Raw genomic sequence first — 17,416 nt, 5'->3', positions numbered from 1 at the left:
GTGTGACAACCACATTTCCTAGTGTGTCTTGCAGGGGCCCCATGTTACCCGGTACCTTCTTTTTGCCCCCTATGTATTTAAAAAAAGAACTTCTTGTTGTCTTTGATCCAGGTTGCTTGTCCCAGTCTCATCTCCGCCTTGACCTTCCTGACTGCCCCCTGCATCCCCGAGCAAGGACTGTTAGAGCAGGACCGCCTCATGCAGAGATGCTGCCTGAGCTGGTGGTTGTCTGAAGGGCCAAGTAGGAGTGAGAAGCCCTGAGCAGCTCAACCTGAGATCACAGCTTGGTTTACAGAGCAGCCCTCCTATCTGCCTACAGCAGCACTGTGCCTCCCGTCCTGCCTACAAAAGGGAGTCTGCCAGCAAAGCAGGGATGGGTACTCCAAAAAAGAGCCTTTTCCTACCAGCTCCATGTTAATCCTCCCCCAGCTCTATGTTCACCCCCCACCCAGCTCCCCATGGATAGACACAGGCCATACAATATCATCTTCTTTGTTATAGTTGGCGATGTCCTTCCTGAGAGTACGGATGATGATCATGCTCAGAATGCCTAAAACACAAGAACGGCAGAAACTCGGTTACTGGGTTCCCAAACCTGGTCACTCCAACATACCAGGCGGCTTCACAACTGCAGCCGAGGTGAAGACTCCTTGCCCCAAGGGAAGCCCTAGAGCAGGCGTGAGCAAAATGCAGCCTGGGGTCAGATGCAGCCCATCAGGCCATTCTAGCTGGCCCACAGGGCCCCTAAAAAATTTAGAAAATTAATATTCATCTGCCCTGGGCTGTCTGTCATGCAGTCCTCAATGGCTTGCCAAACTCAATAAGCAGCCCTCTGCCCAAAATAATTGCCTGCCCTTGCCCTAGAGCCTCCCCCCTCCCCTCCCCCAGGGCCCCATCCTGCACCACTGCTGGCAGTGGGAGCACTGTGTTCACAAGCACAGTGGGCAAACAGTGCTCTCTCATGAGCAGGGCCTGTGGCCTCTCCCCCAATCTATGTTAAGTCTGGAGGCTGGGCAAGGATGCAGCAGAACACCACTGTGCATAACAGAAGTTACAGCACGGAAGCGCTGCCCTGGCCTCAAGCCCCATTTGAAGCATTCAGGAATCAAGGGCCAAGTCCAAGGGGTGCTGCCTGGGGCAGGAGCTTTACACCCTGGCTAGTAGACCTCGGAGCCGCTCAGCAGCCTGCCTGCAACTGAAATTTATAGTAGACCCCAGGCCACCACTGCTCAGTGACAGGAGATTGACCATCAGCCCAGTGCTGTGCTCACCAGAGAGGAAGAAGACAACCACAACTGAGTTAATGATGGAGAACCAGTGGATCTGCACGTCGCTCATGGTCAGGTAGGTGTCCCAGCGGGAAGCCCATTTAATGTCGCTCTCCTAAAAGAACAGAGAGGCACATTCAGAAGCCACCACCCCTTCCTTGCTGGTTGCAATAGCCCCCAGAAGGGTGCTTGCAGGGCCTCTGCTGCATGGACACCCTGTCAGAGGGGACAGCCTGGAGCAGACAACACCCCCATCCACACACCCCTGGCCCCTGTTACTCCCTCACCTCCCAGTGGACAGAGTAGGTGAAGAGCAGCAAGTTCTTCTTGGTGGGATCTATCTCCTGAGGGGCTGAGCCTGCAGCTTCAGGCAGGGTGCACAGGCCCTTCTCATCAACCTTCAGGTCTACAGAAGGAAGCACCACACATGTGCCAAGTTAGCATTCCCCTCACTTGTCCTTCCCAGAGCCCAAGGCATAGCCCTGAATCTATAGCCAATGCAGTGCCTGCCCTCCCTCTGCAGCCCCACCCAGGCCCCTGCTTGGTTGGAAGGATGGAATCAGACAGTCTCTTAGGACAGAGGGTTGAACAGAGCTCTCTGTGAAGCACCAAGGAACCATCCTTGCAGAGCAAGGGCAGGATCATAAGCCAAGATGCACACACTCCCACCCATCTCCTGCAAAGCTGATAGTAGACACTGCAAAGAAAGGTACCTGGCAATGCTGCCCATCCAGAAGTAACTTCCCAACCTCCAGGAGCTGAGGCAGCTCCAACCACAGAGCAGAATGGTTCACCCCTCACACCTAAGCTTGCCTGATGCAGTGGGCAAGGACTCCCTGGCCCATTTTACCAGGCTGCTGGTCGCCCATTCAGAATGCTTACAGCCTTGGCCTCTACAGTTTCACAGGCTAATTGTGCTTACTGCCAGAACACATTCCCTTTGAAATGCAATTAGTGGGAAACAAAGCAGTTGTAAGGACCAAGCAAGCACTCTTATTACAGGGGGAGGAAAGGATCTCTAAGTCCCTCCTTCCTGTAGCCCTTGGAAACTCAGATGTAGGTTCATCCTGGACCTTGTGGCAGAGAAGGCAGGGGCTGTTGCCCTCTTGCCATCCCAAAATCCTGAGGTGCTCGCCTCCCGGCCTGGGACAAACTGCAGGGCTCACCTTCCAGCTTAATGCTCTGGGGAACCACTTCAAAGCGCACAACCCTGTAGGTGGGCTCCTGATTCTCCTCCACCTCCTCTCTGTGGTAGTAAAGGATGAAGGAGAGGTGGTTGTGCAGGTAGAACTAGAAAGGGCAGATTGACATTAGAGAAAAGTTAGTGACTGGAGGGAGGAACAGGTGATGCCCAGAGGGCAGCAACTGCCTGCAGCAGCATCTTCTCCACCAGGCTCAGGCCTCTAGCAGCTCCAGACCTGCTGGGCTACAGGGCAAGACTGTGCTCTGCCTCTCTTTCAGCTTAAAGGAAAGGCAAGAGACTGACATGTCTTGCCAGTTGTTACCTCAAGCTCTTAGTCTGACCATCAGCAATAATGTTTTTCTGCATTTCTGGTTGTATAGTCAGGACCATGCCCTGGCACACGACCATGACACATTCAACAGCACTTTGCACCCCAGGGGCTGCAACAGCACCAGCTGCACCCTTGCTGCCCTAAACCCAGCCTCTCTGCATTGTACCAGGCAGCTGTACTGCAAGAGGCCTTGCTCTCAAAGGCAAGCAGCTTCCTCTGAGCACGCACAAGGAGAAAGCACAGCAACTCTGCACAAGCCTTGAAAGCCTTCCCATCCATAAGAGCAGCAGGACCTTGGTGATCACAACTGTCCATAAGTGCATCAAATGAACATACAAGCAATATGTTAGGCACACTAATGCAAGCAGCTATGGAAAAGGTTGGTGAGCAAAGCATGCAGCTGCATGCAAGTCTGCTCCAGGCAATCTTAGGCATACAGAGAGGCTGGCTGCACTGCATTATACCTTGACTGGTTTCTGCCCTTGCCCCTCTCCCTTCGACATTACACAACTTCTTCATCACATGTGTTTTTGTCCCAATTAAGCTCTTTGATTTTACTAGGATGAATTCAAGCTGCTCCTTCCTAAATGGAATCAGGCCCTGTCTGCCTGGCATTAGGTCCTGAGCAATACATTATAGCAATAAATGAATATGATGTTCAACACCCCAGGGCATTTATGCAGGAAGCTCAAAGCACATGACAAACACTAGTTAGTCCTCAGCACTTCTCAGATCTACCTACTGGCAGCTCCATTTTAAAGACAGGCAAACTTAGGCATAGAGGTTGAACAGAGTCACATGGCAAACTCATGGCACCCCACCTGCTACTGACTCATTTTCCATTCTCCCAGGCTGAAGAGCCAAGCCATGCCCACCCCTTTCTGTCCCTGACACAGCTCCTCAGCAGGATTCCCAACCCTGCTGTCCCCCCCAACATGACCACAGGCCTCATCTTCTGCCAAGGATAACTGTGGTGTTCTCCAAGCCTCTCACCAAGGCTCTGCCCAGGCTGCTTTAGACCCTTTACCTTATTTCCATCCATGAAGCCCAGCCTATATCCATGCTCAAACTGCACGTCTTTCTCCTTCTTCTTCTCCTCCTCGTCCCGATTGGAGTAGAACTCCAGGCGCGTGGCCACAGGAAGGTTATCAGCAATGCTGAAAGCACACGTTTGTGAATCAAAGGGACCCAGTGCACCGAGGTTCCAAGACAGCCCCCCTGGGATCCTGGTGGACGTCATTCGCCCCCTACCCCGCACATGCACGCACAGGCAGGAGAGAAGGACTTACAGGTGGACGTAGTAGTCTTCCCTGATCCGCTCTGCAATCAGCTTGGCCTGCTCCACATCCAGGGAGACTGGCTCATTGAGGTGCTTGCAAAGAATCTCACATTTCTTCTCCATGCTCATGAAGACCTGGAACGGTGTGTTTACAATGCGGTCCCCCCGCAGGACCTCCCCTGTGGGACAAGAGAGAGTGAGGGCCATTGTTCAGCTGCCCCTGGATTTTCTAGCATGTGGCATTTCATGACGTGATGAAAGCAGCTCTGGACAGCTGTGTCCACCCCAGTGCCATGGGGAAGCTGGTGAAATAACAGCATGTACTGACTGTGTAGAAGAAGAGAAGGAGCAAGGGAATCTTCTTGTCTGTCCAAAGCACCAAGCCTCATGGATGCAGGTAGAGAAATAATCACCTCCCCCCTTCATGGGCATTGTAGCATCCCCACTCCCTCTGATCAGCTAACAGGAGGAGCATAGCAAACCTGCAGGATACAAGATTTGCCATGTGAGGTCACACCACAGTGCTATAGTTCATCCCAAGCTGTGTTTATAGTTATTTTTCCAGTATAAGAGAGCCACTTTGGAGTTACTGTTGCCTGCACTGGCTGGAGACTCAATAGCAATACTCTGCAGCCTTAGGACCAGTCACAGCTGCCACGCAAACCCACGACAGAGGCAGGCCTAGAGGGCAGCATGTTTAGAGAGTGCACATTACATGACAGGTACATACCCAGATTCTCAGCCTTGTAGGTTATCAAAGTGGGGCGACAGAAAGGCAATGAGTAGTACTCGTACGGCAGCTGGGTCCGTGAACTCGTGAGCTTCACAGCCTGAAGGAAGAGGAAGAAGCAGTCATTCCATCATGGACCCTCTTAAAACCACAGGGACCACTCCCTATTTTCCCTACATCAGCTCCAAGCTAAAGCCTCCTTCAGGAGAGATTTCAAGGGAAAACCCCTTGAAAGATAGCAATAGTGCCCATGAGGAAAATCCATCCTGCATGAAACGGATCTCATCGCCCACCATTCAGAGAGAACAAGCAGCTTATTTTCTAAGGAGTGAGAAGCACCGACTAGCCCCAGCATCTTAGTTCATCAGGACCTGCAGTCTGTTAGGTTACCAACGTACAGCTGTCATCAAGTTTTGCAGGGAGGTAATCCTGAGGACAGAAAAGTTCACAGCAACACCTCCACCAGTGAAACGACGGGGAACACATTGAGGATATGGGAGCACAGAGTTAACTGGGCAGCTCTGGGAGGAGCAAACCCCCTACACGTAAGAGAAGGGCGCTGTCATGCACCTGACCCTTTCACAACATACGTGCACCCCTGAGCCCGTTACAGCATCAGCCCCGGCCTATTCCTGTAGGTACGAAGAGCAGGCATTTCAGTACTGCTAAAAGCACTAGACATGTCACAGATTTTGATATTAAAGTCACTGCTGAAAGCAGATGGTGCCTGGGGCCTGCTAATTTGGCCAAAACCAGCCTGCTGTCAGCTTTTTGCACCCCATTAACACAGAGAGGGTGTATTCAATCTCAGTGGGGCTCCAGATGCTGCTAGTCAGAGGCCCTTGCCTCTAACAACAGCCTGGAAACTGATAGGAAAACTCCCCAAGTCCTACACTGCTAACAGAAGAGCCCCCACATGGCTTAAGATGGGCTACAAGGACTGACCTCCCACCCCACCTTGGAGACTGTTCTGACTGTTGAAGCAGCCAGTTCCTTTCGTCTCAAAACCACCGAGCCTTCATTCAGAGCCCTGGGTTAGGCAAGGAGAGCCCCTCCTTCCTTCACCTCTGCGACCTGAATAGCTTTTGCCCTCTCTCATGCCCCAACCACCTCAGCTTTAGGAAGCAGAAAAATGTTCGAGGCAGACATGGCTGATTTATTTGGGCTGTTGTTCATCAGTCTTTCCAATGCCCATTTTTTTGCAGTACTACCTGGGATCCCAAGTGTGTGAAATGGGGTGACTGCTGCTTTTTGGAAAAGCCACATCCTAGAGGTCTGCCCTTGGTTCCCTGAGCTTCTGCCTTTGGAGAGGAGGCCAGATCAGAAGACAATGGATGGGGTTAAAACTGAAAGCTGCTAAAGGGGACCCACAAAAATGTAGGACATGATCCTGGATGTCTGCATCTCAGTTAAGGCAGAGCCAAGGCCACAGCTGTTCTGAAAAGCTGGAACAATTTGTAGTCGAGCCAAGGTCACTTATTGGAAGTACACCGGAGGCTGTGCCAACTGATCTCACTGCTGAAGGAACCATTTGGCTTTCAAATCCCTTTGAAAGCAGCTCTTCCAACCCAGCCCCTTGAGACCCCTTGCCCTGGGCTAGCCTTGTTTGCTCAAAAACAGCTTGAGTCTGGAAGTTTGTGGGTAAAACGCAAATTGTGCTGTGCTTGGTACATGACTAGTCAACCTCAGTGACCCAGACATCCACTCTGCTGGACTTCTTGCGCAGAACGAAGCCCACAGCTTCAGCAAAAACAAATAAAAAGAGGCTGAACTTGCTGGTGTCTGGAAACCAAGTCTGAGCTCCCTTCCGACAGGAGGGAGGCAGCTCCACAGTTGGGCACTGATGATAGTGGGCTCTGTGGTGAACTCTGCCCTCTCCGTGGGTGTTTTCAGACTAGAGGCTGGAGGGTGGCAGGGGAGGTTGTGGTAGGGTTCAGTTTCTTCCTGGCTGAGGGATAGAGCGCATGAGAACCGACTCAGGCAAATAACTATGAAACAATGGGGTCTAGCTTCGATGTTACCCCTGGACCCGTTGCCTTTAGACAAGTTTTGCTTATGGTGCAATGCTGCCTGTTGATCCCACATGTGTGCAGCTCAGCAGCACACAGCACCAACTGCTTTTGCTCTGTTCCCTATGCCACTGAAAGAGCTCCTGTGCCAGCCAGAGCAACTCAGATAAAGATTTTGGTGCTGCTCCTTAATTGCTTCATAGAAACACTCAAAAGAAGAGATGGGAGGAAAAAGAGGAAGATCAAAGAATACACTGGGAACAGTGGCATGACAATTAAGGTCCGGAGCCCTTCATTAGTAAAACCTTGCATATGAGTGCTGCTACAACAACATCTGCTACTGAATTTGGGAGGCATGACCCCAACCTTTCACTCCCAGTGACTCGCCGGGCTCCTTGTGCTACAAAGAAATGTGTTCCCACTGGCTGCTGATCCCTGTGACCTCCACCCTACCTTGATTTCTACGGGACTATTCCGGTGGAAATTCCTAGGCGCGACACCTGGGACGTAGAATGAGCCCATTCCATGGAACAGTGAGAACAGCAGCAGCAGCAAACTCAGACATTCCTGCAAAGGAAAAGAGGCGTCAGTCTGTACCGTCACAACCACGTGCATCAGGGCAATGCAGCACCCAAGATACTCCCCTCCCAGAAATGATATTTATAGGGGCTGAAGAGTTCAACAACCAATGCACAACCCAGGCTTCCACTCCCAACGTTGCAGCTCCTGGCAAGTCACTTCCAGGGTGTGCCTTTCTCCATGTTTAAAAGAGGAGTAGCAGGTGCTTACGCCCCAGGTGTGTGCTGTGAAATGGGTTGGAGTTCTCAGCTGAGAGGCACTACAGTGCAAGCATGCCAAGAGAGACAGATCTGGGGAACAGCAGCTACCTCTGGACACCTGAGTGCACCACTGTTTTCCTCCTTCCGTGCCCTACAAATAAAGCAGCCTTTGCTTGACATAGCTGAAGCTCCCAACACTAGGACATGTGCTCTTCAGGCTCCATAATCTGAGGTATGGAGCAGCAGTTCACAGCCTGACCGGCAGCTTTCCTGCCCTGTGCACAAAAATCCACCCCTCTTCACTCAGCTGGGTGCACAGTCTACGCAGCAGGGCATCAGCCTTGACGGACATTTCAGTCCATCAGCGCACTCCAGAAATTCTCCCACGGCAACTCCTGGGCTGCAGCTCAGAGAACTTGTTTTCAGTGCGGCAATGAGCTGGAGCCAACTTCTACGTTGTGCAACATCAGACCTACACAAAGCAATGGGATCAACACTGGAGAAGTGCTAACTCAGCTGTCCTTCTATCTACAACCCCACTGCATGAGTGAGTTTGTACCACCTGTCCCCCACCCCCCACAAGCCAGGAAGTTTAAAGCAGCAATGAATGCAAGTCAGAGATGGGTACAGGGCCAGAAGCAAAACAGCCTGGGGCAACTCTCAAACTAACACTGCCATGAAGACAAACCTACGGTCATCACTTCCCTACAAAGTCAGCTTCACTCTGCTGGTGCCACTGTATCTAAAGGAACAGCACAGGGACAGGCTGGGGAAGAAGGGGATCGAGAGACCCAGGGCTCAAGGGGGCAGAGGGGCAAAGGCTGTGTCATTGGTTTATGGCTTGGGCTGGGATAAGCACAGCTCCTGGTTCAGCAGGGCCTGAGGGCGCTGCGAAGACAGCACAGAGTCTGAGAACAGAGCACTCTGCCTCCATGCCTTCTCACCCCTCAGCTGTATTAATGCTGCCCAGAGGGGCTCAGAGGGAACTTGCATGGATCCAGACGTTCCTAGCAAGAGTCCATCACTGCCGTGCACAGCAGCACGGAGACAACACTAGACCCTGGAAAGTCAGGTCAACCTGCTCCTGCCCCTGTGAAAGCACAGCCTAAAACAAGGAGTGGCAAGGGAGGGCATCTGCTACCAACAGCAAGCCAATCCACGTCCAGAGGACAGCCCGCTGTCACCAAAAAGGGTGACCCCTGACCCAGAGCTGGTCCAGTTCAGCGACTGTTTCGTTCAGAGGTGGGGAACCCACTGGGAGTTAAACAAGCAGAAAGGACTTGTTTGCCTCTTCCAATAATAATGACAAGTTCAGCGTGTAAGGCCTCTACCAGCTCGGCAGGCCTGGAGATATTTGGAAGTGCATGGTGACTAAGAACAAATCCACTGAATTCACTAAACACAAATAATTATAGAAAATTCAGGTTGGAAGGGAGCTCAGGAGACCACATCTAGTCCACCCCCCTCCTCAAAGCAGGACCAGCCCCAACTAAATCATCCCAACCAAGGCTTTGTCTACCCTGGTCTTAAACACCTCCAAGACTCCACCACCTCTCTAGGTAGCTGTTCCAGCGTTTACTACCCTCCTAGCGAGAAAGATTTTCCTAATATCCAAACTCAATTTCCCTTGCTGCGACTGGAGCCCATTGCTCCTTGTTCAGTCTGCACCCACTGAGACCAGTCCAGCTCCATCCTCTTTGCAACCCCCCCGCAGGGAGTTGAAGGCTGCTACTATGTGCCCCCAATCTTCTCTTCTCCAGACTAAGCCCAGTTCCCTCAGCCTCTCCTAAATCACATCCCCGAGCCCCTGAATCATTTTCATTACCCTCCATTCCAATAATACTTCCCTTGCTTGCTACATCAGTTTGTTTTAAAAGCAAAACAGGCTTTGATGCACTTTTTTCCTTCTGCATCCAGCACATTTAAAAGTATCTAAGATGTAACTGCTAAAAAGAATACCTGTAAAATGCTTTTCTTTTTGCAGTTTATTGTATACCAGTTTCCATTCTGATACAGCTCGTCCCAAATCACAACATTAATCACCTAGCAAGACATGCATTTTCACCATTTCTGTCAAATCAAAAAATCTAAATAAATCTTGGCTAAGCTCCTAGAACTGCTCAAATCAATGCATGCAGACACTAGGTATCCTTTTGGTCAAAGAGAACTAGATTTGGTGGAACAACTATATCAAGTTGCAGATCACCGTATTTTAATGGTAATCCGTGAGATTCAGACGTACTTTAAGAAAGCAGAGAGAAAATACAGCCACAAAATTGAAACGGGTTGAAATCACCCCGCCATGAAATCAAGCGTTCCTTTGTTTCCTATGCTCGTTCACCATCAGCACAAGTATACAACACGCCCCTGGTCTTTTCTTGTCAGAGAATGTTTTATGATCCACACATCGGCAGGAGCCCCAAAGTGGCCCCACTCACACTCAAAAGATCTCTTGGGCACATTAAGTGCTAAGAGAAGTATCATCCTTGCTTCACATCTTGTATCCTCCCCTGAGCAGCCAGCTGACTGCAAGCAGTTATTTGGCTCAGTCTGCATCTCATGCTAGATACATGCATCAATTCAAAACCCTTGCCACAAAGAATCTACAATATAAACGGACAAACCAGAACCCTGGGGAAAAGCTCAGGAAATGAGTGGGCACAAAGACATGATTTGCAGAAGCAGCAGGTCTCCACAGACGTGTGGCTGAGGAAGGGCTCAGACTGCGGGAGGTGGTAGTTTCAGACACTGGGGCCAACTAGAGCGGATGAAGAGACGGGCAAGAGCGACTGGGAGAAGGGAAGGAGAGCAGAGACCAGGCAAGAGACAGGGTACGCTGAAGCTGAGAAGCTGGAGGGAAAGAAGTGGAGGGCAAGAGAATTCCCTGGTTCTAACTCAGCGGTGGGCAAAATGCCGCCTGTGAGCTGGATGCATCTCGCCAGGCCATTCTCTCCGGCCTGCAGGGCCCCTCAAAAATTTAGAAAATTAATATTTATCTGCCCTGGGCTGCCTGTCATGCAGCCCTCGATGGCTTGCCAAAACTCAGTAAGCAGCCCTCCTCCTCCAAAATAATTGCCCACCTCTATTCTAACTCCTAGCGGGCCTGTCAGATGAGTAATGAAAGGCAGCCCATTCAAGACAGGGCATGGAGGAGCCCTTTGCTCTCTTGCTTGCAGGCTGTCTTCCAAAAGAACAACGTGGACATGTGCCAGCAGATCTGCATACCCACGGGGGCCATTCCTGACGGGCCTTTCACTTGCAGCTAGGGGAACGGAGCAAGTTCAAAGGTTGCATAGTTCTGTCTCGCTTACGTAAGACACAGCACTAGGCTCGAGGTATCAAGATCAACCCTCAGCGCCGTGCTACCACAGCTTTCACCCACACACATTTCAAAGAGGAAAGTCACCTGCATGATGAACTCCCATCTGGGGCACTAGGCAGCCACTGATGGCACCATGGACTTGTGTGATCCCCAAGCTCAAGAGAAAAGCTTTAGTACACAAGTTGTTGTGAACAGAGCTAGCGTCACTGTTTAGCTTACCCCACATACATCTGCCAGGTGACCAGTCCTCAGAGGATAAGCCCCAAGTGAACAAAAAGGAGCTAGAGGAGCATTAAAAGTCATAATGCTACACCCAAGCCCCCAGCATGCCCAGGCAGAGAGAACTGCAAACCCCGAGTTGGAGGAGAGCGAAGCAGTGCTTCCTTTCAGCCTTAGTTACTCATACATTCCTTCAACAGGCAGCGAGCAGCACAGGTCACCTTCTGCCAACCTGAAAACTGGATCTCACCAGGACAGCCCAGAGGCATGGCATCATAGTAACAAGCCAAAGTGCGCCTTCCCCAGTAGGGACTCTGGATATGCCCCTAATTAGGGTACTCGCAATGTTGTGGTACTATGCAATGTGCTAGTCACCACCAGGAAAGGGACAGCCCTCCACACATGAAACTCAGCCCTGAACAGCATCCGGTAGAGTCACAGAAGTTACTTCCAGATAAAATCATCAGCAGGCTTAAAATGAACAAACCACTTCAGCGGACAGTTCTGCCCGCTGGAAGGAACTTCTTTTACAGAGGCATCAAAAGCCACCACCCGTGATTCTGCACATTCAACAGAGCTTTGTAAAGTAGACAGGTACCAAGCAAATGTGCCATCTAGACCCAGTCCCACTACATGCATTTTTTTTTTTTTTTAAGCAGATATGTGAACCCATGGCATGTGCAGATGTACAGCCACTACTTATATCAGTGCTGGAGACCACAGAACACTGCAAGCTTCTCTCCATCCCTGTCTGCCAACATGCCTCAAATCACCTCCACGGGGGCCACCTGGACTCAGTCTCCAGGCCACTACAAATCTTCGGCCTCTCTGTGTCCACTGCCAACAAGCAGGCCAGGGAGCAGAAGCAGCCCTCACAAATGTCCCCAAGAACAGCAGAGGCTAGACAGCCTTCCAACGACAGTCACTTCAGTCATGCTGCAGGCATTTTAAGGAGTGGCACTATGTGAGCTTGCTTCAGGACTGCACCATGACCATGTTTCGGAGCTGACTTAATGTTATGTTTGCTGAAAAAGAGGGTGGGGAACCACCTACTCAGAGTATGGGAAACCAAAGCTAGTTTGAGCTTCCAATTCCTCTAAAGCAGAGGAAACAACAGAAACTCTCTTCATCTCAAACACAGGCAAGCTGGAAGAGAAGCCAAGTACACTCTATGGAGCCCCGCAACATCAAGCAACTGGTCGGAAAAAGAAAGGAAACGCCTACTCTCTTCATCAAAGACTTCCTGGTGCAGTGGATATAAGCTAGTATCTCAGGGAAGGAAGGAAGACCCTTACATGCTGCAACACAGAGCCAGCCTAGACTCCCTCCACTGCCAAAATGCGCTGACCAAGGAAGGAATACACCTGCTCTTCCCCAATCTGAGGTGCCAGGGTTTTTCCTGGCAGCTGTGCAGACAACCTCATCTTTATTACATTGCTGAACACTCACACTTGCAAGGCCACAGAGAGCCTTTGGGACAGAGACAAGTGCTGCATTCACTCTGGTTTCTGAGAGCTCCTTGGACACTGCAAGAATTGTCAGCAGCCTCCTCTGCTCTCACCTCTTCATGAGAGAGAAAGCTGCAATGAAACTCTCAGCAGATATCCTCAGCCCTCTGAATAGGCATGAAACTATCCCACAGGGAAAGAGAAAATAGAGTTTTAAAGAGGTGTGAAAGCAAACAAATGAAAATCCCAGTACTCCCATGCGGAGCATCCTGAAACATTCTCCCACCATGCCTGCCAGCCACAGTACCCACAAGGCCCCTTTTCAGTTACTAGTGCAGCAGCACTGAGCTCCAAGGCTTTTTCAGGTCATCAGCCTCACCCATTCACAAGCCACTCTCCCACAGCAGGACCATCCCCAGAAGCACATGAATGAGAGGGGAGGCATGCCATTTCTCCAGTCTGCAACCTCAGAGAAGTCTAACTTCTTCCTACTTCTTTTCTCACATCTGGGAAACCAGGTAAATACCTGCTTCAGCTGGTGGTTTTGTAAGGCTTCTGTCTGAAACACTTGGGAAAAATCCGAGACCCAAGGAAACAAGAAGGCCTTCTGCAGCCAAAGTTAGCACTACAATTTGCACAAATATTTGATACGCATGAGCACAGCCCCTCTCTGTACCTGGGGTAAGTGTCTGGTTTAAGTCAGACCAACAAGGCTACCAAGTACACCCCTGGTTTAAGTCAGCACTTCCTCTGAGTGCATTATCTAGAAAAAAAACAGTGCTGTTGTAACAGAACAATGGCTCAGCTTCTACTTACTGTGGACCACTTCCTTCCCAATCCCAACCTCACCCATCAACTAAAATGCTCCAGGGTATGGAAAGTGGGATTTGACCAGATGTGGCCCAAATTTTTGCTCAGTTATGGGCATATCTGGTCAGTTCATTCTCCATGCTTCCTGCTTCATAGCTGCACTCTATATCCTGTCCCTGCATGCTCAGCTTTGCTCTACAGCTTTTGTACAACACTCAGCATTGTAAGGCTTCAACATGACCAAAGCCTTGGGAAATCAGTTATGTAGATAGCTCGTTATTGGGAGTCTCCCCCATTGCTCCTCTCTCCAGGTCCTTGTGGTCTGAATGCATTCTCCTGTGCATGTATTCCCTCCCACCGATGGTGGTATCCAACACAAAGGTTATTGGTTGAACTGATGCTAAACCCTTCAATAAAAAACAGCAACAAAGAGACAAACAAAACCCTAACAAATTAAAAAACACAATGCGGTCAAAACAAATGCAGAGGTGCTCTGAAAACAGCTGCACTGGAGAACCTAATAAGTTGTGAGCTGGAAGCAGAGTCTCCAGGAAAGGCTTGTATATACACCGGCCACAAGTGCAGTGACAACAGTAGCATTAATAGGGCATCAGTACGTTATTTCCATGCCATCTGCAACTGCTCCAAACTAGACACCACAGAGGTAGGAGATACAGCAGCCTCATACACAGCAGCTCTGCCCCAGTTTGTACCACCTACAGAGCTTGACTGATAGTAGTGGAATAGCACAGTAATCTTTTCCAAAGAGCGCAGCACAGAGAAGGCCCATGAGCCTCAGGCCACAGCGAAAAATGCAAGTAGCACTGCTGCGGATAGACAATCGCCATTCAACACTGTGACAAAAGCAACGCTGCAGAGACCGTGAGAGACCCGCTGCCTTGGAGCAGCCCCATGCACTAGCTATGCAAGCGTTAGAGCCTCAGGGGGAAAGATCTAGTAGAGAAACAGAGGATGAGAATTCTTCATAAAGATCCGCTCTTGTAAAACCCATGTTTATCTTTGCACAAGAAGATTCAAGCAACAGAGATTGCTGCTCACAGCAGTCACCTGGGCCACTGGACACCATGGGGTATTGTTACCTTCCCTTAGTCACACTAGCCTACGACAACCACTTTCCAGGCAGGTTAGACAACTGGATTCCTGCCGAACAACCCAGCTCCTTTTCAAGCACAGTGAAGGGCCAGACCGAACCATCTAAGGGTTTGTCTCAACTAAGAGGCATGAATGAGTTTAGATTCAACCCAAATGACAAGTACTGAGTCTGACCTAAACCCAGCTGTTTTTCTTAGTCAAATAAATCTCAGACACTCTCACTTCTGCAATTCTTCTAGACAGCTACTGCTTGCTAATCCTAGTAATAAGCAACGCTGCTGAACTAAAAGGCCTGGAGAACGTACTGCCAGTTAGCATGAAAGGCTGTGCACTGAGCACATGCTGCAGTGTCCTTATTTAACCTCTGTTCTGTGCAGTTTTTGCCTCCTCTCTGAACGGAAGTCAGTGTCACACACAAATACAGCATCTGTTTCGTGCTGTGGAAAGGAAGCAGGATTCAAATGGGAATGAGGTGGGGGGGGGAGAGAGCGCTTCTTGTCCCCTGCAATCAACCCTGTGGACACCTATAGTTATTGCAGAGGCCTCAGCAGCCCCAGTGGAGCTGGTGTGTCCACACCATTGGGAAGCAGCTGGATTCCAGCTGCAGCATTAGGAGAGGCATTGAAAAGGAAACAGAAAATACCGTGATGCCATGACACCAGTCCTGGGTTTTGCCCACAGCCTGGACAATTCTCAATGTAGGCGTCACCCTGGGATACCTCGATATCCTCTCAAGGGGGTGCCACTGTCAGATACATAAATATGAATCACAAGAGAGGGGATCCTGTTTGAAATCAATGGGTTTACGTGAAAACTACAGTGCCCTCTGCGGCCTTTCCGTGCTCTGCGCAGCAGGAGAATTGCTTGAGAATTTTCTGTCGTCAAAAGAAGTGGAGCAAAAACAAAGAACCAGCATTTGTGGTGGGACTCACAGAAACCACAGAGAATTCAGGCTGGTTACCTGGGTCCACCCCTGCCCAAGGCAGGATCGTCCCTAATCCCAGACGCGTCCAATTAAACACTACATAAAACGATCCTCTGCCCAGACGCGACACGTCACCCCCCAAACCTGCCACAGGTAAAGCGGGGGGAGGGAACGCAGCAGCCAAGGTGCTCTTCTGCACAAGGCGGCGAACATCAGAATTGCCACGTCCTGGGTCAACCCCCATTAATCCGTATTAACGTGACCAGGGGAGGGGACCCCAGCCATCACCACGGGACACTGCGGCTGGAGGGACCCGCCCCAGAGCGATGGATGACCCCCATCGTCCACACGAGTGTCCTCCCCCTCAAAACCAGCCTGTCCATTTCCTGCCACCCCACAGAGCCGCGACCCCCAGCCCGGCCCGGGGAACCCGCGCAGGCCCCGGGAGGAGGATGGGCCCGGGCGCCGCACTCACCATGGCCCCCGATGCCGCCATCTTGGATCCACGTGTCAGGAAGGACGTCAACGGAAGTGGCCGCTGGTTGGCTTGGGCGCTTATCGCCATGGCAACGGAGCCGGTTCCGGGGTGGGGGGGAAAAAAAAAAAAATCCATGGGCAGCGGAGCCATCTTAACAGAGGGCAGCAGGCTTCGCTCTGAGGGGCGGCGACATGTTTAGTGAGGGCAAGGCGGGGCCGACCGGAGCCCCTCCCCTGCCGCCATCTTAGCTGAGGGCATTGGGGCGCCGGCTACGGCAAGACACAAGGTCCATTCGCTCCATCTTTCTTGAGAGCAGCCAGCGCCCTTGCTCGGCTCTGCCACTGCCGCCTCGGGCACGTCCCTTAGCCCTGCTGTGTGCGGTCCAGGCTTGGTGCGTGCAGCATCTTCCTCCGGGCCAAGTGCAGGGCTGGGGAGGGCAGCACTCAAGCCGCAGAAGGGAGAGGCAGGCCCCAGCCCTCCCCTGCAGAGACAGCAGCTTTCCCGCCCCAGACGGGTAGTTAATTCACTCGACAGCGGAGGAGTTAATTCACTTCCCTGCTGAAGATGCGTGTGGAGACCCACTAACCCCCTCACAAGGGTATGGGCCGCGCGAGAGCGCTGCTCCACAGTGGCGTCCAGCCTCTGCCACCATGTCCGAAAGCCACGAGCCCCAATGCACAGAGCAGAGGAGACCGTGCAGGCCTGGGCCTTTTGTCTACATCTCCACCTCTGTTTGGGGCCTCCTCAGCAGGGGCTGCCGTCAGGATTTCTGGGGCCAAGGGACCAGTGGCCTTCAGGGTGGGAAGACACTGCGAGGACCTGGCTTCAATGGGCGAGGATTTGCCCCTCACTGGCCCAAAAAGAGAAAGCGGGGCTGGTGCCGGCGGGCAGCGTACATGCCGTTAAGAGAAAGCCGCAAGAGGCAATACCTTTTAAATATTTATTGACTGAAAATCCAAGCTGGAATAGAAGCACATCATCTACTACATCTCTCTCTGTTAAAAAAGTCGAGTAAAATGAATTTCTGAGCCAGTTCATGGGAGCGGGGCGGGGGAGGGGGGAAGGAATTACAAACCTTCAAGGGCTTTAAAATCCTTGTCATCGCCTCATCCCTCTCCAAACCCCCATCTCTTTAAATACTTGGTGAAAGAAATGCCGGGTTTCTTGGTGTCATTGTGAGTTATTGAACTATGCAAGGGATGCCCGGAAGATAAGGATAAAAGGGTTTGGAAATACCAAGGTTAACTGTGATGGAGACTATTTCATATCTCTGTTTCTTGTTCCCGATGTGAGTCTTTAGGAAACAGGCTCTCAGCCAGGCAGTCTTAGTATCAGGCTGCCATTATACAGATAAATTATAACAGCTCCAAAAAAGGAGTTGCAAAAACCAGTGGCAAATTGTGCTGTCATTCCCCTGGGTAACCAAGAAAAGAAAAAAAAAAGTCAAGCCAATTGCTTTCTAAACAATAAAGTACCAAAAAATGTGCAAGGCATTTTACATCTTTTCTAAAGAAAAAAATAG

At 50.9% G+C, this 17,416-nt stretch overlaps 1 protein-coding gene across 1 annotated transcript in view; it reads right to left on the bottom strand.

Moving 5' to 3' along the window:
• Positions 1-15,981, bottom strand: part of TM9SF4 (transmembrane 9 superfamily member 4) — a 23,232-nt gene extending 7,251 nt beyond the window's left edge. Inside the window, exons 1-9 of the mRNA XM_019539481.1 lie at positions 15,892-15,981; positions 7,254-7,367; positions 4,792-4,891; positions 4,072-4,240; positions 3,810-3,939; positions 2,435-2,558; positions 1,556-1,674; positions 1,272-1,383; positions 480-550 (exon numbers count right to left, since the gene is read on the bottom strand). Coding sequence (XP_019395026.1) covers positions 480-550; positions 1,272-1,383; positions 1,556-1,674; positions 2,435-2,558; positions 3,810-3,939; positions 4,072-4,240; positions 4,792-4,891; positions 7,254-7,367; positions 15,892-15,981 — 1,029 coding nt within the window. The remainder of the gene's footprint in view (positions 1-479; positions 551-1,271; positions 1,384-1,555; positions 1,675-2,434; positions 2,559-3,809; positions 3,940-4,071; positions 4,241-4,791; positions 4,892-7,253; positions 7,368-15,891) is intronic.
• Between the last annotated feature and the right edge of the window lie 1,435 nt (positions 15,982-17,416).

The sequence above is a fragment of the Crocodylus porosus genome, unplaced genomic scaffold (genome assembly GCF_001723895.1).
Source record: "Crocodylus porosus isolate Cpor-Errol unplaced genomic scaffold, CroPor_comp1, whole genome shotgun sequence".
NCBI lineage: Eukaryota > Metazoa > Chordata > Crocodylia > Crocodylidae > Crocodylus > Crocodylus porosus.
The sequence above is the reverse complement of the archived record's forward strand: the minus strand, read 5'-3'. Positions and strand labels throughout refer to the sequence as shown.